The 26,108-nt window shown below is 44.9% G+C and overlaps 1 protein-coding gene across 3 annotated transcripts in view; it reads left to right on the top strand.

The window, feature by feature from the left end:
• Positions 1-536: 536 nt before the first annotated feature.
• The window catches only part of LOC115391952 (inositol hexakisphosphate and diphosphoinositol-pentakisphosphate kinase 2-like), a 46,191-nt gene continuing 20,619 nt past the window's right edge, over positions 537-26,108 (top strand). Inside the window, exons 1-20 of one of the 3 annotated variants that reach the window (XM_030096392.1) lie at positions 537-753; positions 6,926-7,434; positions 8,289-8,484; positions 9,124-9,214; positions 10,235-10,320; positions 11,530-11,684; positions 11,860-11,961; positions 12,060-12,221; positions 13,442-13,563; positions 14,037-14,138; positions 14,480-14,566; positions 14,711-14,786; positions 15,838-15,947; positions 17,937-18,022; positions 18,132-18,257; positions 23,123-23,244; positions 24,345-24,527; positions 24,753-25,232; positions 25,708-25,835; positions 25,915-26,029. In XM_030096392.1, coding sequence (XP_029952252.1) covers positions 7,252-7,434; positions 8,289-8,484; positions 9,124-9,214; positions 10,235-10,320; positions 11,530-11,684; positions 11,860-11,961; positions 12,060-12,221; positions 13,442-13,563; positions 14,037-14,138; positions 14,480-14,566; positions 14,711-14,786; positions 15,838-15,947; positions 17,937-18,022; positions 18,132-18,257; positions 23,123-23,244; positions 24,345-24,527; positions 24,753-25,232; positions 25,708-25,835; positions 25,915-26,029 — 2,712 coding nt within the window. In that variant the 5' untranslated portion in view covers positions 537-753; positions 6,926-7,251. Of the gene's footprint in view, positions 754-6,259; positions 6,448-6,925; positions 7,435-8,288; positions 8,485-9,123; positions 9,215-10,234; positions 10,321-11,529; positions 11,685-11,859; positions 11,962-12,059; positions 12,222-13,441; positions 13,564-14,036; positions 14,139-14,479; positions 14,567-14,710; positions 14,787-15,837; positions 15,948-17,936; positions 18,023-18,131; positions 18,258-23,122; positions 23,245-24,344; positions 24,528-24,752; positions 25,233-25,707; positions 25,836-25,914; positions 26,030-26,108 lie in introns of those variants that run through there. The other 2 variants (XM_030096393.1, XM_030096394.1) reach the window with 2 other exon arrangements.

Below are 26,108 nucleotides of genomic sequence, written 5' to 3'. Positions count from 1 at the left end.
ACTGAAGTTTGAGATTAAATTCAGATTTTGTTCTCAATTTTTTTAGGCATATAACTTCTAGAGATGCAAGCATGTCTTACAACTTCAGATCCTAGAGATACAGGTTATTTAAAAAAAGGCAAAATTATGAATTTTAGACAGAATTCTGAATTTAATTGGACACTGATGAAAACAAGACAGAAAATTAACTCCGAATCCTGACTTTCTTCAGATTTCTGACATTTATTTCTCATCAAATAAAGTCAAATTGTGATTTTTAGGCAGTCAAATTAAAGTCATAATTCTGAGGCTGAAATTTCAGGAAATGAAACGTTATTTATCTTCTCATCTGAACAGAAACATTAAAAGTTTTTTACTTGTGTTGAGTTCACTGTGCCCTGTGTGACGGTGCGCTGTGGTGCAGTGCCAGCTGGCGCCACGAGGGGGCGCAATACTGTTGAGGCTCCCGCGTGAAGGCGAGAAAGAGCGCCGTGGTGCAGTACCAGCCGCTGCCGGCAGACGGCGCAGATGTCGCAGCTAAACTTGACGCGTTAAGAGAAGAGCAGGAGGTGAAAAGAGGAAGGAAGCCCGCGGCGCTGTGCGGCAGCAGGCTGAACCCCGCGCCGGTGACCGGACGTGAACTTTTAACGCGTCGCCCTCAACTTTACCGGGTCTTTGAAAGGACATGAAACCGGGCAGAGACGGCGGCCGCGTCGCTCGAGCGCGGCAAACAAGGAAGTGAGCGACGGACCGACTTCCAGGAGTTTTCTGCCGGTGAGTCTCCTGCTCTAGCGGCTTTGTGTTGCCTCCTCCCGGCGGTGGTTCGAGAGCAGCAGTGGGCGCAGAAGTGGGACTTAACTCCGTGGAAAATGTTGAATTTAAGGGCAGCTTGTGAACGCTTAGTGAGTGTGAAGAGAGCCGGTTTACCTCCGAGTGTCCGGGGGCTTTCCGTTCACCCTCCATCCGACTCATTCATTGAGCTGGGCGGACTTGAGTGCAGCTGGTGGCGGCTGGAGGGAGGCTGCAGGGCACCTGTGGAGTGTGTGTGTGTGTGTGTAAACAGAAAGTACACTTGAGCTCTGCCAGTGACCCCGTTTATGTGGTTGTTGAACGTTCAGCACAAATCTGTAAAGTACACATGAGTGTCAAACAGGGGTCAGTGTCAGGAGCCAATACTAAACCCTCATATTGATTAAAATCCAGAGAGAATGCAAAACAGACCAGTGACATGCCAAAGGACCTAAAGGGGATATGAAAAATGTCACAGTGAGACATTAATCAACAATGAGATGACCACAAACTGCTTCAATAAGAGCTTAAACTATGCCAAATAACTCCATGATAACCACATGGATAAATAACCACAACAAAATGCAAAGAATACAGAAAGCCAGAAGCAATCACAAGTTAACAAAATCAGCATGAAAGAAGCAAGAATTTAATGATGCAAAATGGCACAAAATACTGAAATGGCTCATCATCTATGCAGATGTGCAACAAAAAGACCACAGAGATGTAGATGCAACACAATGAGAAAATGTAAAATGACTGTTGCAATCGGACAGAAAAATGCCACATGAAAAGACCAACAAACAGCATAGCCACAGTGAGACACAAAGCTACTACAAATAAATGTAACGAGCAAAAAGAACTTAAAAAATACAGAAATAGCTTTGAAGAGGCTCAGATTTCACAGAGAAGTGATCAGCTTCAAGGGAAAACCAAAACATCACCACAATGTGATAGTACCAACTGCAAGGAAATCCAAATTGACCAAAAAGATCCCACCGAAGTGTCCCAGTGACACCTTAATCAACCACAAGGGGAGACAGAAATGCCACAAAAGACATCAGCTAACCATTGTCGGATGCTAAAATAATCATTCAGATGCACAAAATGGCAATAAATAGCCACAAGGAAAATCAAGCTGTACTTAAGGGCACAGAATTACCACAGTGACACACTAAAGAATGTCAGGGGGATGCAAAATGAGCACAGGCACACATAAAGCAACAGTATGGAAATGCCAAAACTGCCACGAGGGGAAACAAAATTAGCACAGCTTTAAATAAGTATGAAACTGATGGCACGGTGATGCATAATGACCAAAAGTGACACCATTTGGAGCAAAGAGACACAAAACCATCACAAGGAGACGCATGAAAGTCAGCATAGAGATCCATAATAACCACATGATCACATCTACCAACCAGAAGGAAAGGAACAATCACTGAAAATGAAGCAGGAATGGAAATAAAACAACCATCAGAAAATGCCGAACTGCAAAAGAGACACAAAGTCATCATGGAAATACATTAGAGAATAAAAAAATAACCAAAAAGTTCAGCAAACGCATGCAAAATGACCACAAAGTGACACAAAAACCACAGTTGGTACAAGTTGAAACTCATTTAACCTCAAAACATGCACAAACTACCCCAATTTCCATCTAAATTATATGTATCTATATAAGCTATATTTTTACGGATAGACCCAGTGGTGGTCATCAAATGACCCCAAACAGACAGAGAGAATACTGCTGACCGAGAACAAACTAATCTAAAAAGACGACCAACGACGATGGAGTTCCACGAAGTGGCAGAAGTACCTTAAACGTGCCTTGTTCTGAATGATCATTCACTTTTGGCTTCCTCTATTTGGAATCTTATCGTTTATTGATGGTCATGTTCCCATTTATAAACTTTTGGAAGTAACACAAACTGTTGCATTGTTCTTCATTTCCTGGGACCTCTGGTTTGTGTGGTTGTGATTATCAGTGCAGTGTGTTTCTTCACCAGGAGCTATCAGCATTTCGTTAACTGTGCTCGGAGCTCGCCTCCTCACAGTGTGATGGGTGGGTGAATGTCAGGGACTCTCTGGCAGCTGCACTCCGGATAGCGTCAGTCACGTGGCTATCTGTGATACTTTCTGGCTGCCGGCACCTCAGCAGAGGGTTTTATGAGCTGTGATAATATATGATTTAGCCATTAACTCCTCATAGATTATGCACAATCAGCTTTTCTCCTGATAGAAGAGTAGCACCTCTGAGCAGTCCCCATTAATTATCCAGATAGCAGACTTATCCATAGATGAATGTGTTTTGTTCTGGAAGTGGCCTTGGTCTGACAACAGTTGATAAACAAAGGTTTGCTGGGTCAGCTCATTGTTTATTTCCCATCTTATCAGGGCAGCGGCGATAGTGACTGGGAGCTAATGACCCGCCCCTCCCCGGCGGAGCCACCTGTCTCAAAGGTTAAAAGCCTTTTATTGGAGTCGTGTTGTTGATCTACGGCTCTGCTACGATGACGGAGGTGGCTCATTCCCAGGCGAGGGCCCGAGGGTGGCAGCTGGGGATGTTTTTAATCAGCGCTCTAATTTATACATGAGTGAAATCCAGTTTCAAGGGGAATAAGCAGCAAGTCTGTGATGATGGAGTTGGATTGTTTTTTTTTTGTCTCCTTTGAGAGAGCATTAAATGCTTAATCGACTCTGTTGTGTTCACCTGTGTAGATAGCGTATCCACTCAGCCCCGAACACACCTCACGTTGACCTAAAATAAGGGATCGAAAGTGTTTCAGTTTGATTTATTGATGGAGATGTGAGGAAAAAAAACACATAGACATCAGGAAGAGGGTAAAAGATTGCTTATTGCACATCCTGTTCGTGACTTCAAATCTGTAATCATTGGCCTCGCTTACGCAAAGTTTCAAGTGAAAACGTAAAAGTTTTGCAGCGCTTTACTTGTTTGTTTAAACGACAACGGCGCTCGGAGCCAGTGAAAACGTCGCTTTTTGAAATTGCTATAACTCTGTCTGCAAAGCCAGCGGAAGATGCAACTTTTCTGAAGCGTTGCTGCTGCTGCACCTGTGCACCACAGTCGCAGTCAGTAATCATTCTGCGCATGCTCAGTATATGGACAACAGCAGTTTGCTTCCAGGGTGACATGACTCCATATTTTCATCAACACACAAAACTCAGTTTGATCTCAAACTCCAGAACCTTCCCTGAGCACTTCTAACGGTGACACTGCTGTTTCAGGAGCCATGAGATGGTAAGGACAAGCTGAACATAAAGGTAACTTGTTTTCGAAAGATTGTAGTTCATCATGAACTGTTCATGTTGGTTATCTTTACTCTTAATGCCGTCCCACGGGATGAATTGAGCTCACTTGTGACCCGATTTTGGCCCGTTGGCCACATATTTGACACCTCTGTCCAGTTCATATACCCCAAATGTCTCCGTCAATCGGTGTTTATTGCACAGCCAGAACTACATTTGATTAGTACTAGTGATTCCACTTAAATTACTCAAATCTTTTATATTTTAGGACAATTACAACTGTGGAATTTGATCATAACACAGCAAAAATTACTTTAAGAGTTTGCCATGAACTGGTTTTCTTTCATTGGATGTGTGTTTTCAACACCTAAATCGAACAACAACAACAAAAAAAACCCTCCTTAGAATATATGGCAGCTTGATTCCCACGTTTAGTGGTGTTGTTAGTGAGTTGAGCAGTGAGTATTTTGAGAGTCCAGTGGATTAAATGCTGATTGCATTAAGCACAGTGAATGAATAAAAAGCAGACATGTTGCAGGAAAATAGGCCACATGTCGGGACTAGTGTTCAGCAACCTGAGGGATTAGATTCTGACAGATACATTTAGAGATGAGGCTCTCATTCTGATGACTAAATCCCCCAAAACTGAAACTGATCAGCCGAATAGGTAAGACTGTCATTGAACTCTGCTGGAACGGTCATCCAAACACATTAGTGAAACGCTTTTATTCACAGGAAGTGATTGTCAGAGCTCGTGCACGTTGGTGGCAGCTACTCATGAATGTCTGGTGTTTGAGGAATCCCTGTTCCGGGTAGTCGCCGCGTGAACTTGCTCTGTACCTGGAGCAGCAGTGTGGAGTCATGCTGGAAGCCGAGAGGTTCCTCCGCTTCAGACCAACACTGCAGCTGTTCACAGCAAGTTGTTTATCCCTCCCTGCATGTCAGTTATTTAAATGGTGTGATCAGTGTGTTGGTTCCAAGTCGTTTAATGGCGCGCAGCTGAAGTGAGCGGCTGCGTTTTCCTTGAGATGCGGGGACTCTTTATCTTGCCGGCGCCGGTAGCGTGGCTAAAGGTCGCGTCCTTGGGGATGCAAAGGCTGAATAAGCTCCGGCGCAGCGCTGCCTCCCTAGCAGCCGTTCCTGAGCATTTATTTACGAGTTTATCTGTGTTAGTGTTCTTCGACTCCCCCCGAACCATCAAGAAGAGCTGCCACCGGGTTTAGTGCGGCCTGTCATCGCCTCGGGGGCCGGTAATGATGAGTTATCCTTGGGCAGTGTAGCTGAGCCCTGGCATCCGACACCGTCATCTACGCGCCTCCCTCTTTAGTTCCTGTCTTGCAGAAGAGGACGCAGTTATTTTTGGGCACCAAGGTTAGGCGGGGTCACGTGAATGTGTGTGTGAGAGAGTGTGTGATTCAGTTGAGGTATGTCCAGGCGGAAAGTCCAGAACCGAGGACCGGTGCGTTTTCTCTACAGCGGCCGGAGAGCTCGGCCAACAATCTGCTCCACACGCGAGTGGATGCACCTTTAAATAAGTCCGGGCAGTCGTTCAGACACGGCGACCAGCGCTCAGCTGGCTCGTGGACAGTCGCCTGGCGGTGACGCCATCCGCGCACCCTGGATCTGAAGGCCGGTGGTGATGAGAGGCACGTGAGCTGGAGTTTGTGCACATTGGCAAGTGTCTTTCTTCAGGCTTGGCTTCGTTTCACTCTTTGCCTCGGGGAGCGAACCGGCAGCTTTGTTTCTTGATTGTGTGGCGTTTTGTCATATAGCACATTAGGAAGGACCGCCTCATTTGTTATGTAATCGGCATAATGCAAAAGTCTCACTTTGGATCTCTTACAGAAACAGCAGGATGCTCTGAAAAGAAAACCGCATTTTATTTTTGACGTCATGTGGTCGATGGGGAAGAGTTTGAAGTGTATCCAGTTCAGTTATAAATTACTACAGTTTGCTTGTGCGCTGGTGCTTGGCACCTCGTGTTGACTTTGTGATACGGCATTTCAAGTATTTCTGTTTTGATTCTACGAACTATCTAGAAACATGGTGCGAGACATTTTCTGACATCTTGTGATAAGAGTTATCTCTTCTCCTCCATGGAGGTGGGAGACTCGGTGTTGGTCACGACATCCGTGATAAAGGCTGTGTGGTTAAGACGGCATATTCCCTGCAAATATACACATTAATGTGGCATTTATTGTACTGAAAATATGTCTTGAACAAAAGCTGAGATGTTCAGATGTACTTTACCAAATGACAACAACAAAACAACTTTGAAGCACATTGTTTAGCTGCTGTTCTGTAATTTCTTCCAAACACGAGTGACCTGAACGCCACAGAGATGGAGCCGTCCCCACCGCCACTCTTCAGTCAAATGTGATTTTAAACCGGAGCTACGCAGATCTGAAGGTTGTCACTACAGCGAAGCTCCTTTTTTCCGCTTCCCTTCATGTCTGGAAACATTGTGGGAAGCGGATATGCCAAATGAATTGTAACTTTTAAATTTCATTGTTGCGTTGAGCTGTTGGGAACAGACAGGCTGTTGATGACGGACAAAGAAAGTGGACAAACACATCCTATTAATATCATATTGATCAGATTTATTCTGATTTTCTGCTGTAGAATTATAAAAAAAACAGTGCAATGTGTGTCCTGTAATGATTGGTTTGTTGATTCAATGTTTATTGACTGTAATTAAGACTTTCATTGGGTCAACAGAGAGATTCACCAGCAGGATCATCTGTCACTGCCATTACTGTGTTTCTGCGCTAAATTCTCTGTAATTATTCATGTTTAGCTTTGTGTGTTCAGGATTTGTGTGGAATTAGTTGCTCAGCCAGTCGTACACTGATTTCTGCCACTTTGTTTTCTTTCTCTTTTCTCCCAGGCCAAGAAAAATGACGTTCAGATGTTGACTGAGGAGTTCCCTGTGTGGCCGGGACCCGTTTTCTCCCAGACCCCCTCCTACCGCCTGAAGCAGGCGGTCTCACGGCGGCAGTCCTGACCGTTCACCCCGCCGCACGTGGAGTCCACGCCCCCCTCTCCCACCTCACTCTTCTACCTCAGTGTTATCAGCAGGCTCGCCACGGCCGCCGCAGCTCTCAAGTGTCGCTCGCTCAGCAGCGCGGAGCAACACGGTCCGTTCCCGTCGCGGTCGCACCGCATTCTGAGAGGGGGCCTCGCCGCAGCAGCCATGTTTCCTCTCCGCTTGTGATGTCCGAGGCCCGCCGAGGACCGGGGCTGAGAACGGGCGACGCACGGGGGCCGAGCGGCAGGGACGTTCCTCGCTTTGTGATTGGCTGCGACGATGACGAGCGCGACATGGGCCAGGCGGAGGCAGGCATGAGGAACGAGATGTTTCGAGAAGAGGAGATGGAGGGCGACGAGGATGAGTCGGTAGGAGCCCCCAGTCAAATCCTCAGATAGCACACTTATACAGCGTAAAGCTGGGAAAACAATGTTTCCAGTTGAAAGTTTGTCACCTTGAACTGGAAATAGTGTTACCATGAGCCGTATCAGATTGGATTTCAAGGATTCATGTCCAGCAGAGAGGAGGGACATTCAGTGTTTTCCTCTTCGTGCAGTAGGAAGTCAACAGGCCTGGATATTTAGGGAAGATTTGGTCTGTGGAAAAAGAAGTGGAGACAAAAATATACAAAGACTGGCGTGAGAACAGAGCGGAAGATAAACACTTGTAAGGCCCCGTGGCCTATAAAAGGCCTTTACTGCAGTTAAATACCGGCTACAGTCTGGTCGTGGTTTTGTTTGTCTTCACGTGATCAGGTAGCTGAGTTCAGTCTCAATCTTCATTCCCCTCTTCAAAAAAAAAAAAAAAGTATCTCATAATAAAAACATAAACTGTATTTTGTTATCCTCTCAGAAACTCTATAAATGTGATAAAGTTTCTGGAAGTGTTTTCTCAGTAGTAACTGCTTCCCCTAGTTTTGGCAGCGGTCACAGGATGATGTTTCCAGACTTCCCAGAGAGTAATGACCGATTCAGGGATCTGATAATAGTCTGTAGCCTCTGCAGGAGCCCCCGGGGGCCGCGGAGCTCATTACACACAAGAAATGAAGTTAGTCCCGAGATGAGAGATGAACAGTGCTATTTGTAGGGCCCATTATCAGATGAGAGGAGGTAATTCAAAGGTTGGCCAGAAGAAGGGTCAGACAGTTCTCTAAGTGGTTTAACCCTTGAACACATGAAGCAGCAGTCTGAGTCTGTCTCTGCTTCCCCGTCCTCCCCGCCAGCCCGCCGAGCGACAGATCGTCGTCGGCATATGCGCCATGATGAAAAAGTCCAAGTCCAAGCCCATGACTGAGATCTTGGAGCGCCTTTGCAAGTTCGACTACATCGACGTGGTCATCTTCCCCGAGGAGGTGATCCTGGAGGAACCGGTGGAGAAATGGCCTCTCTGCGACTGCCTCATCTCCTTCCACTCCAAAGGTGAAAATTTAACTCTCACACATACTCCAGTGTGTGGATAATGTGCTTTTCTACCACAGGAGCTTCCCCTCTTGGACAAGTGACTCTCACTGGAACTTCGACTGCATAAGATGTACCTGGATTATAGTGTGGCGAGAGTTGGAAGTCCTTGAGGACGTTTTAATGAGATAGCTTTAATCACTGTAAGAGGGAGATTTAATAATTCAGCAGTCGAGGGGATCCGTCCACCGGAGTGACAGTAAATCCTCCCGGTAAGCAGGGAGCGACTTACTGCGCTGCCAGGTCCTCTTCCTTCTCCCCTCATGTTAACCGGGAGTCTGAGACGGAAGTGACGGCCGTGGGATTAGATGTTGGGGTTCAAACCGAGGTGTTTTCTGGAGAACCGGATCAGCTTCAGAAACATGTAAACCTGAGATGTTTTGAAGCCCGACACCGTTCAGAGCTTTACAGACCAGCAGGCAGATTTTAAAGAGGAACCTTTGAATTAATGTGGTAGTTCTGATTATTTCACATGTGGGAATATAATGCGGTGCAGAACTGGAAAAACTTGCCTCTCACTGTTTTAAAAAGTGTGAAAGTTGTCGTTATGAGCAGACTGCTTGGACTCATGATCCTAATGGGACATATTTCGTGGTCTAGGTTTCCCTTTGGACAAAGCTGTGGAGTACGCCAAGCTCAGGAATCCACTGCTCATCAACGACCTCAACATGCAGTATTTCATTCAGGACAGGTACAGCGCTGTCGTGAGATTTTAAAGGACAGAAACGTGTGGTTTAAGCAGATACACACACCTGATTGAGTTTGACTTATTGTCATTGAATGTGTTTGAGTTTGTTGATTTCGTTATTTGATATTTTTACTGTTACATTTTACTATATATGGGGTATTTACTTTCTTATAATTTCGTTTTACTCATTTTGTTTTGCTTTTGACATTGGTTTGTATTAATTTATTTTATGTTTAGTTTTGTTTCTTATTGATAATGTTGCAGTTTCTCTTTCTGGTGTGAATGTATGAATACTAAGCTTTAGATACTTGCTGACACAGAGTACCGATAGGACAACCGTTAAATTAAGCCTAATTCATACTCCATATGCAAATTATATTCAAAGACTGGAGGTTGTTGTGAGCCACCTCTGCACAGTGTCGATGCTTCGCAAAAGATGGTCTTTCAATACAAACATACTCGAATTTCTTCAATGTGTCACATGAGTAAGGAAACAGAAATAAATGATATAGAGGGGAACTTTCGGACAATTCCATAACAGTAGCCACAGGTTTGAGCATGATGAGGCTTAATGACCAGAAGAAGTAATCTGAGCTTATCTTTTGAAGGCTTAAAGTTGTAAAACTTGTTCGTTAGAGCAGGACTGCTCGCTGTAATACAACCCAGCACTGCTGGGTCACGTGATCCTCATCATTTGGGACACTCTCCATCACTTGACCAGACTTTTCACATCACTTAAACTTCACAGTGCGCTTCTTTTTGCAGCAGGTGCAGTAATATTTAGATATGTGGCTGCAAAACTCTGTAGCTACGGACAGATGAGTTCATTCACCCGACTGGTTTCTTTCTTTACAATCAAAGTAGTGGGCAGTCATGCAATTCCATTATTAGATGCACATGTTGTATTTCAAATTAACTGCATAACTGTGTCGCATAAACACAGAGACGATGCTCAGGTTGTGCAGTTTCAGTGTGTCTTTTGTTCTCTCAGTCTGTCTGTAACCGTGTTGTGTTACATGATAGGAGGGAAGTGTATCGGATCCTGCAAGAAGAGGGCATCGACCTACCTCGTTACGCCGTGTTGAACAGAGACCCGGATAACCCTGAAGGTGAGCACGAGTGTCTATCTACCCTCCACAGGAGATAAACAGGTCATATAGGGCGTATGAATATATCTGAAAAGTTTGATTTCTGTTAATGATGCAAGAAAGCCTGCAAAATAAAATCCTCTCAGGCTGAGCACACCTGCAAAGAAGCATCTTTCTGACAGTGTCGTCCTTTCATGATTCATTGGATATCGTGGAAATCTTTTTTCTGTGTGAACTGCAAAGAAACAAAAACAGTCTGACCAAAGTCTTGAAAGCAGTTGAACAGATAAATCACAGTGACTGGATAATACCTGAATTGCATTCCGGTTGGCTCAGGAACCTGAAATTCAGGCTTTTTTTTCCGTCTTTTTGAGGTCTAAAATTCAGAAATTGAGGTTTCATGTGAGTGTGTGCAGTGTGACTCTACTGACTGGTATCATGGATTATTATTCTGCTAATCCAGGAAGACCAAGTTCCTCCTCCAGCAGGTGCATCCAGACTGTTTTGTGACCTGTGTTAATGTGATCAGCTGACAAGCCCAGAATACAAGACATTCCATGTTATGGGCGTGAACTGAAATGCAGCATGTGGGACGCCTTCTTTTCTTCTGCAAATCATTACCTCAAGATCAAAGTTCAAATCTGTTTTATTGCACACTTGAATAAGCATCCTCGCCCTGAGGCAGAGGTGTCAGACATTCAGCCCAGGTGCCAAAAACCAGCGCGGCGCTAGGCAAGGAAGTCGGTAAACAAACCAGAATGCTGCAGCACAGAGCCGATTACAGCAGGATGATGCAGTGAGAGCCAGCTCTTCGATAGCAGAATAACATCCGCGTCATTCCCCACTGCAACAGAGAGCTTCTAAAAAACCTGCTCCAGACTGCAGATAACCTGAACTCCAAAACCTTTACTTTTAGCCCAAAGACTCCTAACACTGCATGTTTGAGTCATGTTTGTGCTGTTACTTCCTAAAGACTCTCCAACACTTTAAAATGCTGAACAGCAGAACATGCGGTTGGAAAAAATCTGGTGCTTTTGAAACGTGACCTACTTGTTCATTTCGCACCACGATGGCAGCGTCTGTTTCCATAAAAAGGACTGCAGTAATCTAATAATCTCACTGACTGTTTTTAACAAGTAATTTATCCAGAAAACATTCACACGGACATTTTTTTGTTTTTAGCATTTGAGCTGTGGTCATCTGAATTTAAAGTTCTGCCCCCCCATGCAGAGTGTAACCTGGTGGAGGGGGAGGACCATGTGGAGGTGAACGGGGAGGTGTTTCCCAAGCCCTTCGTGGAGAAGCCAGTGTGCGCCGAGGACCACAACGTCTACATCTACTACCCCACGTCTGCAGGCGGAGGCAGCCAGAGGCTCTTCAGGAAGGTGCGAGAAGCAGAGACGTATACAGGCCTGGGCTTTATACATCAAATATTAAAACGTTTGTGGAGTTTGCATGTTCTTCTTCAGAGAGAGGCAGTGGATGATAATTGCAATACAGTATATAACTATGACTTGCTTTTGACCAGCTGGCCGTAATGTCTCTGTGGGTCTGCTTCAGATCGGCAGCCGCAGCAGCGTGTACTCTCCAGAGAGCAGCGTGAGAAAGACGGGATCCTACATCTACGAGGAGTTCATGCCGACAGACGGCACCGACGTGAAGGTAACGTGGAACAGAACCCGTCCGTGGCGCTCCACGCCTCTCCGACTGGGCTTTACTGCGCCGACTCACCGGGGAAAACCGTAAAAATCCCGCTGCAGGTTTACACAGTTGGACCGGACTACGCCCACGCTGAGGCCAGGAAGTCTCCCGCGCTGGACGGAAAGGTGGAGCGGGACAGCGAGGGGAAGGAGATCCGGTATCCCGTCATGCTCACCGCCATGGAGAAGCTGGTGGCCCGCAAGGTCTGCCTGGCCTTCAAGGTAAACTGGAGTCCTGCTCACCAGCATGAAGCCCCGAAGCTGCAGAAACACAGTGGTCCAAACTAGTCTGTGAAAACACTTTGAGGTGGCAGAAGTGGAAAAATCCCATTAATTTCTTAAATATTTTTCCTAATTCATCCTCTGGTATTGCATAAAAAAATTGGAGTTCAATGCAAAACTTTAAAAATCAAAATTGCACCAATATATCAAGCATCCCTGGTTCTGATTCAGTTAATAACCTGTAATTCACTGTGGATCCATCACAGCATTCACACCTGCAGGACGTTTAAGATCAGCAATGTGCTTCAAAGACGCATTTTAAGTGTGGGAGGAAACCCGAGGGTGTTGAAGTAACCCACACCTGTTGAGGGGAACATGCAAACTCCACACAGGAAGGTCCCAAAGTCCAGACTGCGTCCAAACCCCATGCACACGACATTTCCAAGAGAAAACACAAAAGTTTCATTGTGTTTCCATGACAACAGCGCTCGGACCCACGCAATGTTCTAAAAACGGCTCACAAGGTGCCCTGTTAACTACATTATTTTCCGTGTTTCTGCCATTTCCGTGTAAATAGACATCCTTTTCAAAACATGTCAACAAAGCTTTCCTGAAGCTGAAACTCAAACGATGTTTTCTCTTGAAACGTGTTGTAAACGGAGCCTTCAGCTGAGAATTATCTGGAAAAATTCTACATTACAGAAACTATTTGCAGTTTTACACTCAGAGCCAAAGACAAACTACTTTAGTGATGAACGCTATGAGCCATATAGAGAGAGTTTCTTTAGAAAGACTGGAAATGTAAACCTTTTTGAACAGGATGGATTGCTCATCTCGTATTTTATAACTACAATTAACTTTTTTTTCTGACTTTTGAACAAGATGTAGATTTCATGAGGCTTTACGAAAAACATGTTAGAAAAATAAAACAAATGCGTTGTACTTGTTTCACATTTCAGATTTTATAAAAGCCATTCTCCAGGAGACTGGTGACCTTCAACATAGCTCGAGTCTTGACTCTGTCCCGATACGTGACGTCGTATTTCCTAATGATCCACTTTGTAAAAGACGCAACAATCAAAGCTTCGACTGTGGAAAATGCGTGTGCGTGTGTGTGTGTGTGCGTGCTGCGTTTGCGGTGGTTTATTCTTGTTTGCACCAGCCTGATGTTTGAAGTCGTATTTCAGCTAAATGCTCTTCCCTTTTCGTGTGTGTTCTAGCAAACAGTGTGCGGGTTCGACCTGCTCAGAGCCAACGGCCACTCCTTCGTGTGCGACGTGAACGGCTTCAGCTTCGTGAAAAACTCCATGAAATACTACGACGACTGTGCCAAAGTGCTGGGGTAAGTCAGCATACTTCATATCTTTTCAAACACGGAGCTTCTCTGTTTTGGCAGCGTGGATGACCTCTGTTTTGTCTCCTTACTTCTCACTACACTCCGTAGTATTTCTGACCCGTTACCTCGATTCCAGTTCCTTTGAATAGAGCTCGTAAGATGGCCACATACAGAGAAAAATTCAATTATTCAACAAGAAAGAGCATATCTGACTATGATTTCATGCATAATGTTAATGTTAAGTGTGTTAAAGTATTTTCAGAACATGGTGTAAAATTGTGGAAGCTTTTTTCAAGCTTTTTCCTTTTTTTTTTTTTTTAATCTTATTTATTTTTTCACTTCATGACTTCCTGTTGGTTCACTTCACCAGCTCAGCTGATATAAAGTCCTAACAGCAGCGTCAGACTGGAGATGAACCGGTCACCTTCATATCGAATCAGTTGAACCCGTCCCCACACGTCTCTGCTCTTCATCTCCAGGAACCTGGTAATGAGGGAGTTGGCCCCTCAGTTCCACATCCCCTGGTCCATCCCCATGGAGGCAGAAGACATCCCCATCGTCCCGACCACCTCAGGAACCATGTACGTACACAGAGACTCGCTGTCCAGGGACACCCAAAAACAAACGCCTAAAGGCCAGATATTTAAATAAAAAACTAAATGTGTAAATAAATGTGTGTGATAAATGTGTATTTATCATAATTTATCAGTATTTTTCATCTTACAGTCTGTATATCTTTTAGAAATGATTTTTTTTTTAATTAATGAAACAAGTTCTCAAAACCTTTGTAAGTATTGATATCTCTAAACCTTGAGTTTCTTGTCCAGTAATAGTTCAGCCACGCTCGTCCGAATTGCCATGCTCACATGCTACAGTGGTTTCCACATTTGACCCTTGTGCCTGACCTTTCTGACCTCTCCAGGATGGAGCTGCGCTGTGTTATCGCCATCATCCGGCATGGAGATCGCACGCCTAAGCAAAAGATGAAAATGGAGGTCCGACACCCTCTGTGAGTCGAAACACGCGAAAAAACGTCTTCCTGTTTTGATGCACTTTTAAATCTCAAGAGAATTTCTTAAAGGACAACTGTCCACATGGTTGTAATGCGTCCGTACAGCAGACTAACGGCTCTTTGGTCTGTTTTCTCGGTCAGATTCTTTGAACTGTTTGAGAAGTGCGGCGGATACAAGACGGGAAAGCTGAAGCTTAAAAAGCCGAAGCAGCTTCAGGTGAGTGCGGATGACGGAGGCCTCTGGCTCCAATTTCCCACGCTCTCCTTCCTCTCTTCTTTTTTTCCTTCTGTGTCAAACAGATTACCTCTGAATCCTGCTGGAGAGTGAAAGACTTTTAGTCAGGAAGCAGGAAAGTCAAGGCGGGTCCTGTCTTTGTTTTTCTTTTTCTTTTTTTTCTTTTTTTTTTTTTAAATATTTTTAAGCTGTCATTAACCTCTTTTTCTTTGTTGTTGAATCACGTGATATGTGTTCTAAAACTGCTGTGTAGATAGATTATTCAGGACCCTGTCTGATAGTATCTGCTGGTTTTTAGAGTGAACTTATGGTTTATTTCATGCTTTTTATTATAATGAAGTGCAATCAGTTCAGTTGATTCAAGAGAAAAGGAGAGGACAGACATACATATTGTCAGGAGGGATTCAAACCCTGGTTTGATTTGAGTTAATTTACTCCAGGAAAAAATAAGTGATTGTCTTGGAAGCCAACTAATCTCACGTCCTCCAGCTGATGCAACTTCGCCTTGTATCAGGAAAAGGAGGATTCAACATCAATAAACAGATGGCAGTAGTTTGAATGCAGAACTAAAACCAAAGTCAGTTCAAAGAGATGATTTTCAGCAGCGTTTCAATCTGCTGTGTGGTTGAAAATGTTTTGTTTTTGTTATTTTAAGCTGGATCATGTGTACGAGCAGTTCATTGGCTGAACTCGGTGCTCTGGATGGGTTGTAAACTGAAGAGCTCAGTGAAGTAAAACAGTCCCACACCCTTCAAACTGCTACAAACAAGCAGTAAAATCCTGAAAAGAATTCTAAATTTGACTGGGATCAAGTGCAAGGAGGCCAGAAATGGGTTCATATAGAGGAGAAGAATACTTTTCAGTTCAGACCCAGTGTCCACTCCTCCCACATTAAATCATTTTTACCATTGTCTTGGTGGTTTGGCGGGACGGGAGCCTCTCGCAGGCCGGTTTTGGCCCACGGGTCTTATGTTTGATGCCCCTGCAGCAGAAGTTGCTGCCCGGGTTGAACGCAGTAGTGTGTGTTTTCCAGGAAGTGCTGGACATCGCCCGCCTGCTGCTGATCGAACTGGGCCAGCACAACGACTGCGAGATCGAGGAGAAGAAGTCCAAACTGGAGCAGCTAAAGACCGTCCTGGAAATGTGAGCGGCGCTTCACGTCAGACGCACACACACACACACACACACACACACACACACACACACACACACACACACACACACACACACACACACACACACACACACACACACACACACACACACACACACACTTGTTCATCCAGCCGGGCAGCCTCAGCCATCATCATCATCTTCATCCTCACCACTCATCAGCAGACTCCTCACCAGTGCTCAGTCATGTCGTACTCACAAGCAGACGCCACGTTCACCATGATGAAACCAGACTCCCTCCCTCATGTATGGACTTTAACTGCGTTATCTTTTCTTCCCCCCTCCGTCTCTTTTTTTCCTCCGATCCACCCTTCCCTCCCTCCTTCCTTCCTTCCTTCCTTCCTTCCTTCCTTCCTTCCTGCCCTCCTGGTCTCCTGAAGGGAATCCAGCTTGAATGACACTCAGTACGCTCCCTCTCCCTTCTCACTTTAAAGGATGAGGTTTTCCCACCCTCCTTTTCTTTAATCCAACAAGCACCGAGTGTACAGAATATCAGGAATGTGGGAAATCTTAGATTAAATATGTTACATAAACAATGGAAAATGTTCTTTTCCTCCACTGATTGCTCTGTTTGGAGCTGTGGAGATCATATAGGTGTAAATATGAGGTTAAAACCGTGGAGTTAAACTCTGAATCCTGTTCCTGGTGTTTTGTACACTGACCCTATCATTTCCATTAAAGCACATTCATTGTTAGCCATTAACATGGGACACGTACACAGTCAAATGTCTGCCGGTTTCACTGTGTTTCTGTGTGTGCCGTGCTGCTCGGTGCATGCCGTCCCCCGCCACATATCAGCTGGACTCTCTGCTTCGTGCCCTCCTCGTCATGCTGTCGTACGGGGGCAGATCAATACCTGCCCCACAGTTTATATGGTTCCTCTTCTCATGAGTGTGTCTGACATGTGGGGTCAGAGGTCATCATGGGGTTGTTTAGTTTGACCCTGGCAGTACGCACGTTCATAGAATCTGGTTGAAAAATGTAAAACCTCTCCTGTTTAGGTATGACTGGCTCATTTAGCGTCACTGTAATGTTTTAGAAAATAAGATTGGAGCGGAGGTCCAGAGTCTCTTCTGGCTGCCGTCGGTGAAGTCTTGAAGTATAAATGAAGTGAAACACTGACCTCGATAATTCATCCACATTTAATCCCTCTTCAGACAGTTCGGGGCCGCCGGGTCCAGGAGCCACAGGGAGAGTTCATCCTCGACAAGGGATTCAAAAGTCAGAGTCAAGGAATTAAGGATAATTATAGAAGTGATTATTTGAAGTGGAAGCTTTAATTGTGATCGTTCAGCACAGACGTCCCTAAGAATGAAGCCGAGAGGCTCCTTCATCCTGCAGACCGTCCTGAAGCTCAAACAAACCGTCCACATCCAGAAAGCCTCGCCTGCCTGAATTTTATGCGCACGTTCGGATTCTCTGGCACTCCGCCAGTTATTTCTCCCAGCTCCAGGCCCCCGCCGTGACACAGCTTTATTTTGAGGCGTCCTCTCAGCTGCCCGTCCTATTAGAGAACGCCATGTGGTCATTAGTCCACAGGATGTGCCAAATTCTTATTACTGCTTCACTCTCTGGGCAAGTGGAAGCACCTGATATGTGTTCACCTTATCTTTCTGCCCCACACACACACACACACACACACACACACACACACTCTAAAACCGTTCATGTCGCTCCACCAGAGCTTCTGGTCTTCAGATGTTTAACTTCAAAGACGCACTGAATGACTGACCTGACATTAAACCGAGTGCTAATATTAGTGCTTAGCTGTGTGTATGATGACTTGTTGCCTTGTTGTCTTCACCTGGATCAGCCTGCGTTGTAGAAAAGATGGAATGGGTGTCAAAACATTTAAACAGAGGTGTTGAAGATGGAGTTCAGTTGTGTCGACCTGTCTGTTTTGATACCGGAGTGCTGTGTTCACTTGTCTGTGTTTGTGTTTGTCTTCGTCCCTACCAGGTATGGTCATTTCTCAGGTATCAACAGGAAAGTGCAGCTGACCTACCTGCGTACCGGCCAGCCCAAAGCCTCCAGTGAAGAGGAAGGTACCAGTATAAAGTCGAACTCTACTGAACTGTGGGTGAAAAATGGAACGATGTGTGTGTGTGTGAGATTGTGTTTCTGTTCACATGGCTGCCGTTTGTGACCGTGCAGACTCCAAGAAGGACGGTCCGTCTCTGCTGCTGGTGCTGAAGTGGGGCGGCGAGCTGACGCCGGCCGGCCGGGTTCAGGCCGAGGAGCTGGGCCGGGCCTTTCGCTGCATGTACCCCGGAGGTCAAGGTACCAGCCCAACACAAACACACACACACACACTCTCCAGACAACACATGCATTCCATGCTATTGTGTTGCATGTTGCAGAATATTGAATTCTGTCTTTCTTTCTTTACTTCTTCTTCTTCTTTTTTTTTTTCTGCATTGTAGAGTGCATCTTGTAGAGAAACATCTCAGGAACACTTCATATCTCTAAGGTTTCGTCCAGGCAGGAACTCTGAGGCCCTTCCTTCCCACCTGTCCCACATGACTCTCTTGTTTTGTATATCTCCAGCCTCTCTTCTTGCTGTCTGAAAACATCTTAATGCGCAATGTAAACATTACATAGCTGGCCTATGCAGTCATATACTGAGCAGCTACGCCTGATTTTCAGGTTTCTGGTAGCTGCTGCGTCTTCTCTTGTTTTATTCATGGCTCTGGTGTTTTTCGTGTGTGATTTAACAGGCCGACACAGCCAAGAAGGTCCTGCTCACCTTATGACGGTCATTGTTCATTTCAGCCACTTTACATTAATGCAGTGTCATCCTTTCTATTTGTGGAGCAAACAAAGACTGCTGAAACTGCGAAAATCGTGAGGACAAATCAGATGATTCACTGGCATTTAATTATGAAAAGATCTACTGGGAGAAATAAACATGTAAAAGTCTTACAAGTCTCAATATGAAGTTTGAACACGAGCTGTAAATACGGAGGTTAGCTTTAATTAACAAGAATGGCTGCTGTACTGAAGTTGTACTAAAACCTAATCTAAACAAACACTCTTGGGACATGCAGTTCTCACAGAAAGTTTGGGGATGTTTGGCTTTCAGGTGAAATCTCTGGAAAAAGATTCCCTCTGCAGTGATATTATATCACGAAAGTAGAAACATGCAGTGGCGATTTCCTCATTTCAGACCATTTATTGAAACAAAAGCCATCAGTGAAGGTTATACCACAACAAGAAATGTCTGGATAAGGTGTCCTGTGCTCTGAGCATCAGTTACCGCTTGATAACAATGTCTCCTGCTGTTACCAGTGGGCATGTTGTGTGCTGAGACTTGGTAGAAAGTTCTTCTTGAAGGGCGGCCCTCGGCTCATAAAGCTTCTGGGTACAGAGTTATGAGCTGCTACACTGTGACTCAGCTGTTTTCTCTGGAAAAAAAAAGCAGGTCACTCCATTTGAGGTACCTCAGTCTGCTGCAGCCGTTCACTCACGTTATCTCCTCCATGAGCCGGAGCGTTATCCTATATATTTATGAAGCCTTCAGTGGCGACGTCCCGTTGGTCAGCTGGTCGGCGTCTGCCTTGGTCTCGTTATGTTCAAATGTGAACAGCATGATGAGAAGGACTGTTCATCACAAATCTAATTCAACCAGGACATTTTGTCCTTTCATGTTTTGATTTTTGCAATTAAGGTCCTTGTTAGAGAACAGCATGTTCTGCAAAAAGCTCCGGAACATTCAGAGGTTTAGTGAAGGCCCCATTAGGTTCGGCTGTGAAGGTTATCGTGCCTTTTAGGTTCATCCTGACATTCCAGCTGAAAGCCCATCATCCCTGTCTTTTAGTGGAGTGTGACAGAGACTTCAGCTCTGTTTAACTTCCGAGTAAATGAATACTCAAAGCTTCATGACAACCACCTAATGCACTGAAGTAGCATGATGGCCGAATTTGTGGGCAGCCTGTGAACCCCCCTTTTTTATTTTCTATTTTTGTTGGGGTGGATGGATTCTATTGGACTTCTTTTTTCCAAACCTTTTTGTGTTTTTTTTTTCTTCTGAACGCAAAAAATTGCTCTGAGGCTCGGTTATGTGATGCTGCGTCTCCTCGTGTCTAACATAACATCATATAACTGTTCCCAGAGGAAATGCCTCCTATACTACCTGATGTTACTCAGGTTATACTGATGGTGTTTTGTTTTGAGAAATGTGTAGAATCTGTTGTCCTTATTTTAGCGCTCTACTGCAGTATAGTAATTCTGTAACTTATTGTGTAACTGCAACTTTTTGGGTGTCTGTTCACACGGCAATGGGACTTGAAGCCAAAGATGCAAATTTTTGAAAACTGCTCTTAAGGGGAAACTTTTTTAAAGTGCTTCAACTCTTTCATCAGAAAATATGCAACTTTGGCACGCTTCTCCATGCAACTTAAGTGAATGATTCTTCTGCACATGCAGGTGTAGGAGTAGGTGGACAGTAAGGAGAAGGTTTTCCTCCACAGTGTCATGACTCCAGTCCGTATTTTTCTGGATTTGGTGGTTTTAGAGTCGACAGTCACTTGTTATACCAATCAAACTTGTCTCATTTGTCCATTTTCCTAGCGTATTAATCACTGTGTGCACAAACGGCACCCACTAGTGGCCCGGCATGCTAATCACATCTTTTTCAGCGTTTCTTCTGTTGCCGTGGAAATGGATATTGTTTTCAAAACACAAAACTTTTCTCAAGTGAAAAAGCTCTTGCGATGCGTTGTCACATATCAGGGCTTTTCAGTAGGTGAACCGTGCAGCACTACATCAGTGGAACGAACTACACTTTGTTGTCTGCATTGGACACAGATGAAACTCTTTATTCTCCCCTGAAGTAAAGTGTGTGAGAAGACAAACCTCCTGCAATCTCCTCTCCTGCAGCACCTTTATCAAAACAGCACCGTAGTGCCATTTATTCTTTCTTTTCCCACACTTTCCCTCTTTATGCTTCTTGTGCGGCGCATGCCTCCTACACTCCAACAACAGCCAGAGCCAAATGAAAATGGACACAACTTGTCAGTGTTCTTTCTTTTTTTATGACAAGGAGGCGGTTTTTGTGTCATCACCTCTTTCTCTCTCTCTCTTTTTTTCCCCTCTCACAGCCACTGTTTTCACTCCTCTTTCTCCACCACCAGTTGTGTCCATTAACTCTGCTCTTCTCTTCTTGCCTGTTGTTGCACTGTGTAAACTACTAGCCGGTAATCGCCAGTCCCTTGGCTGTGAGTCCCCTATTGACTTTGGTAAGAGAAGGGTTTCCCGGACACGCCCGCCCGTCCCGCTCCTCTCTCACCGCTCCGCCTGCTCATGTGCTCTGCTCTCTCATCATGATTTTGGTTGATTTCACCTGGCGGGACAGCCATGTTCGTCCCCCCCCCCGTTTGAGATTTGCTGTGGGTTGTTTTGTGTTGTTGTGATCCATCGTGGATAAAGCTCAGTCACTCGTGCACACACAGTATTTTGAAGCTGTGAAGCGCCATTCTTCACACTCAATCTGGTCAAAGCTTCCACGTTTTCGTCCATCTCCACCCAGTAACGGCACATTTGAGTTTCTTGACAAGAACTACATCTCTCTGTTCTTGTGGAGGTTGTATCCACCGCTAAGCCCCCGTCTCACTGGGCTGCGACAAGATGCAGGCAGAAAAATGAAAGAAAATGCTCCTTTGGGACATTTTTCTCTTAATCGTGCTGAATCTATATTTTACGTGTGCAAGAAACTCTAAAAACTCAAAATTCATCTGCATGTTTACACTCTACATTCACACAATACTTGTTTAAGACTCACTTGAGTTCTACACAACTTCCAAAAGATAAACATATTAGTTTGTGTCTCCAATTGTCATGCAAGATGAGAGGCAGGCAGCTAATATTACCAGAGAGCTACTTTAAATATTTACACTGCTATTGAGGGCTGAGACTTAAGTAGAGACTTGAATTTAGCTCAATAAGAATTACCTCTTGATTAAAAAGCTTTTTTTATAGCATGATTTTTTTATGAGCTACTGTTACTTTTTCTCAGTCTTTTCCAGTTGATGTCAAAACAGAGATTACATTTTCCTAACAGTTTGAGTTCAGTAAATAAAAACTTTTTTTTTCCCATTAACTGTTTTTCTTTCTCCAGTGAAACACCAGTCCCGTGAGGGAACAGATGCTCTGCTAGACACAACCAGTAATGTAACACTGCTGCGGTTGTGACAGTTACAATATGCAGGACTGTTGAGCGATTTAAGCAGGTTTCTGTGCCGATCCGACCCCATCGCTGCAACATCAAACTTAAAAGAAGCTCCCGAAATGTGCAGAAGCCGCCAGATGAGGAGCCTGACTCCAAGATGGACGTATTGAAGGCTCCTTCCAGTTCACACCACCTGAACTGAGGAGGTTTAAACCGAGACCCTGCGTCCTGTCGGAAGGTTTGAAGATGTTTTAGAATCTCCTTGAATCTCTCTGTCGCAGTCCAGAAAGATAAGATCTCCAGCTGCCACTGGTCATCTCTACCTGACTCTCAAGGATTTTTCTTGAGATGGTGTCTGAGGTCAGTTTATTTTAGGGTAACTCTTCAGGAAAACACATGCCAGATTTTTCATGTCTGTTCACGCCGGTGCGGTGCGATAACACATCCCATCACTCGGCTACATGGCTGCACACTAAAGAGCAATGCATGAAGCATCAGTGTGATTTTTACCGGGTGCCTTGCTATGCGTTCATCTCCTACAGCTGCATTAAATGATGACCGCTGAGCATGCAGAAAGATTTCGACTGTCTCTCTCCGTTGTAGGTGATCCACCGACTTTGATTTCGTCTGGAACGAAGCTGTCGCCATAGAGTTTTCGGGTTAACGCCACGTTGACTCACTTCACTTTCACTTCATTTTTACTTAAACTTTAAAGTTCACAAGAACAGCCATGTGAAAATCTCACAAGTAGCTTGACTTTGCATTTGAACTGAAAGTGACGTTGCACCGGTATCGGTGCCGTGTCGGCTAATGGATGGAAATCGTGCTACATCTGGGTGCAATCAACCATCAATTCTCCCTTCTTTTTCTCTGAGCTACGTCAGCGATCCAGCTGTCTCTTGAGCAGTTTGTGAATTGTGCATCGGCGTTGGAACCCGGCCGGTTAACGCTGACGCTCCGCCCTGTGCGTTGTTCACAGGGGACTACGCCGGGTTTCCTGGCTGCGGCCTCCTGCGCCTCCACAGCACCTACCGCCACGACCTGAAGATCTACGCCTCCGATGAGGGCCGGGTGCAGATGACGGCCGCCGCCTTTGCCAAGGTAACAGTTACAGTCGCTAACTCAACTCGGTTATCTTGTTTTCATGCAATTTGTTTTTATTGATAGTTTTAATTTTGAGATCTGTAAAACAACACATAATACAGGCAAATTGATTTCGGTGGCAGCTTTACGAAGAAAGGAAGCAATACAATAAAACAAGCTGATTGAAAAAAGGCAGAAAAAGGAAAATCATACTTAAAGTAAAAAACTTATTAAGGTAAAAGTGATAAATAAGCAAAATTTAGCAAGTAATAGTTTGATTTAAAAGAAGTGAGTTTGGTCCACAAGGGAGTAGGAACTACAAGCGGCTTCAGCTTGTTTCTTCTGACTCTGGAACCTTTATTTAAGTGGATCCTTTGAAACACAGGCAGCCAGGGCAGGGATTGAGGCTCAGGTGTAATCTGCTCCACCTTCTTTGTGTTGGTGAGGACTCTGGATGAGCTGCAGCTGTTCAACACTTTTTTTTTTTTACTCAGACCTGTAAACACACCGTTCCAGTAATCCAGCCTGCTGAAAAATAAATGCAGAAACAAGTTTCTCTAATTCTTCTTCACTCAGAAATCCTTTAATTCTTGAAATATTTTTAAAATGGCAGTATAAGCTGATTTTTGTAGCCTTTGTGTGATTGTTGAATTTCAGGCATGAGTCCATAGTTCCGAAAATGTTTCTGCTTGATTTGGTGTCTTGAGTGACAGGGAGTCAATATGAGCGCTGATCTTTAACAATTATCTGTTTTTTCTGGGTTATAGATGTTCTGGGTTACTATGGATTTAATTTAGTGTGTAAACTGAGTAATAATTACTTTATGCTTCTTAGTAATAGGAATAATTTTCCAGCTTTCTGAAGGAGCCCACAGACAGAGATCACGTTTATTCAAAATATATTAGGAAAACTAAGAAAAAAAATAAAATGAATGTTTAAAATGATAAAGATGAAATGGGTGTTAAATTGAGTTAAGAAAATGTTCTTTTTTCTTAAATTCCACAGATGAGCATGTCTTGATCAGACAATTACTGTCATTATTGAATTTTTGAATACAAGCCTGTAGAAATGTAGTTTTCGTATTTCCGGTGAAGGCTTCAGTCTCTGTTTCCCTGCAGGGCCTGCTGGCTTTAGAAGGGGAGCTGACCCCCATCCTGGTTCAGATGGTGAAGAGTGCCAACATGAACGGGCTTCTGGACAGCGACAGCGACTCTCTGACCGACTGCCAGCAGAGGGTGAAGGCCAGGCTGCATGAGATCATGCAGAAGGATCAGGAGTTCTTGCCGGACGAGTACGCAAAGGTATTCACCCAACGGCACCAAGTTACAGTGTAAACATTTGGGCATGCTTTAGGAGTCTTCATTCCAGACTAAAAGAAGAATTGTGGGGATAAATTGTTACACAACAGCTGCTTTTGTTGACGCTGACTGATAAGTTTGTTCATGTTTCGTATTCTTTGACCGGTTTCTACACCGTTCAGTGTAAAGTCGGTGTTATCTCCCGTCTCTTGCTTTTTTATGTTCCAGTTGGCCCCGACAGGCAGCCCGTCTCTGGTGAACTCCATGAAGGTCATCGACAATCCCGTCAAGACCTGCGACAAGGTGTACGCGCTCATCCAGAGCCTCACCTCGCAGATCCGAAGGAGGCTGGAGGACCCCAAGTCTGCAGGTAGCGCCAGTCTCCCAGGTCCAGGGAAAATGAAGGCGTCCATGCAAACTCCCAACGGCTTTTCTCAGTCTTCCCGAAGTGGCGTTCAACGTTTGTGGCGTCCCGCTTTTGCAGACCTGCAGCTCTACCACAGCGAGACCCTGGAGCTGATGCTGCAGCGCTGGTCCAAGCTGGAGCGAGACTTCCGCATGAAGAACGGGCGCTACGACATCAGCAAGATCCCCGACATCTACGACTGCATCAAGTACGACACGCAGCACAACGCCTCGCTGAGCCTGGAGGACACGCTGGAGCTGTTCCGGCTGTCCCGCGCCCTGGCCGACATCATCATACCGCAGGTGAGCGGCCAGGTCGAGCTGCTCTCGACAGGATCTCAGACGATCAGGACCCTACCTGGTTACTTTAAAGAGACCGATACCGACTAGAGTTGTGGAAATATAGGAATTATATTGAGAACTATCACAAAGTTACCAAATGCACACAACATACAAAACTCTGCAATTCTGGACGTTTTGGTACTTTTTGGTTGTGGCCTTTTGTACTAACTATCACAAAGCCACCGATGATTGATATCACATAAACACATTGAAAATGTTCTCGAATCATGTTAAGATCTTCTAAACTGTCTCGTAGCGTTGAGATCAGACAGACCAAGAGATGCGATTTATTGTATGATTGTATTATATTGTATGATAATATGATCTTCTTCATTCTCTATACTGTCATCATGACTCTATGGGCTTAGAAGAAATTAAAATAAATCTGATTGAGGTGATTGAGCAGTGTTGATGTCCCTCTGTTCTTCTATGTCAGGAATACGGCATCACCAAAGCAGAGAAGCTGGACATTGCTCAGGCGTACTGCGTTCCCCTGATGAAGAAAATCCAGCTGGACCTGCAGAGGACCCACGAGGACGAGGCCGTCAACAAGCTGCACCCGCTGTGAGTCCATACAGGCTGCAGCACACACACATACACAAACACACACATACACACTCACCTGGTCTCATCCCGTCCCCAGGTATTCCCGAGGCGTGATGTCTCCCGGCCGTCACGTCCGTACGCGTCTCTACTTCACGAGCGAGAGTCACGTTCACTCCCTGCTCAGCATGTTCCGCTACGGAGGCCTGCTGGACGTATGTGCTCATCTGTTCAAGACATTCATCTGCTGTTCTGTACACATAAACTGACAGAGGGATTGTTGGGCAGGACTTT

Source organism: Salarias fasciatus, chromosome 7 (assembly GCF_902148845.1).
Source record: "Salarias fasciatus chromosome 7, fSalaFa1.1, whole genome shotgun sequence".
In the NCBI taxonomy this organism is placed as follows: Eukaryota; Metazoa; Chordata; class Actinopteri; order Blenniiformes; family Blenniidae; genus Salarias; species Salarias fasciatus.
This window is presented reverse-complemented; position numbering and strand designations above follow the sequence as displayed.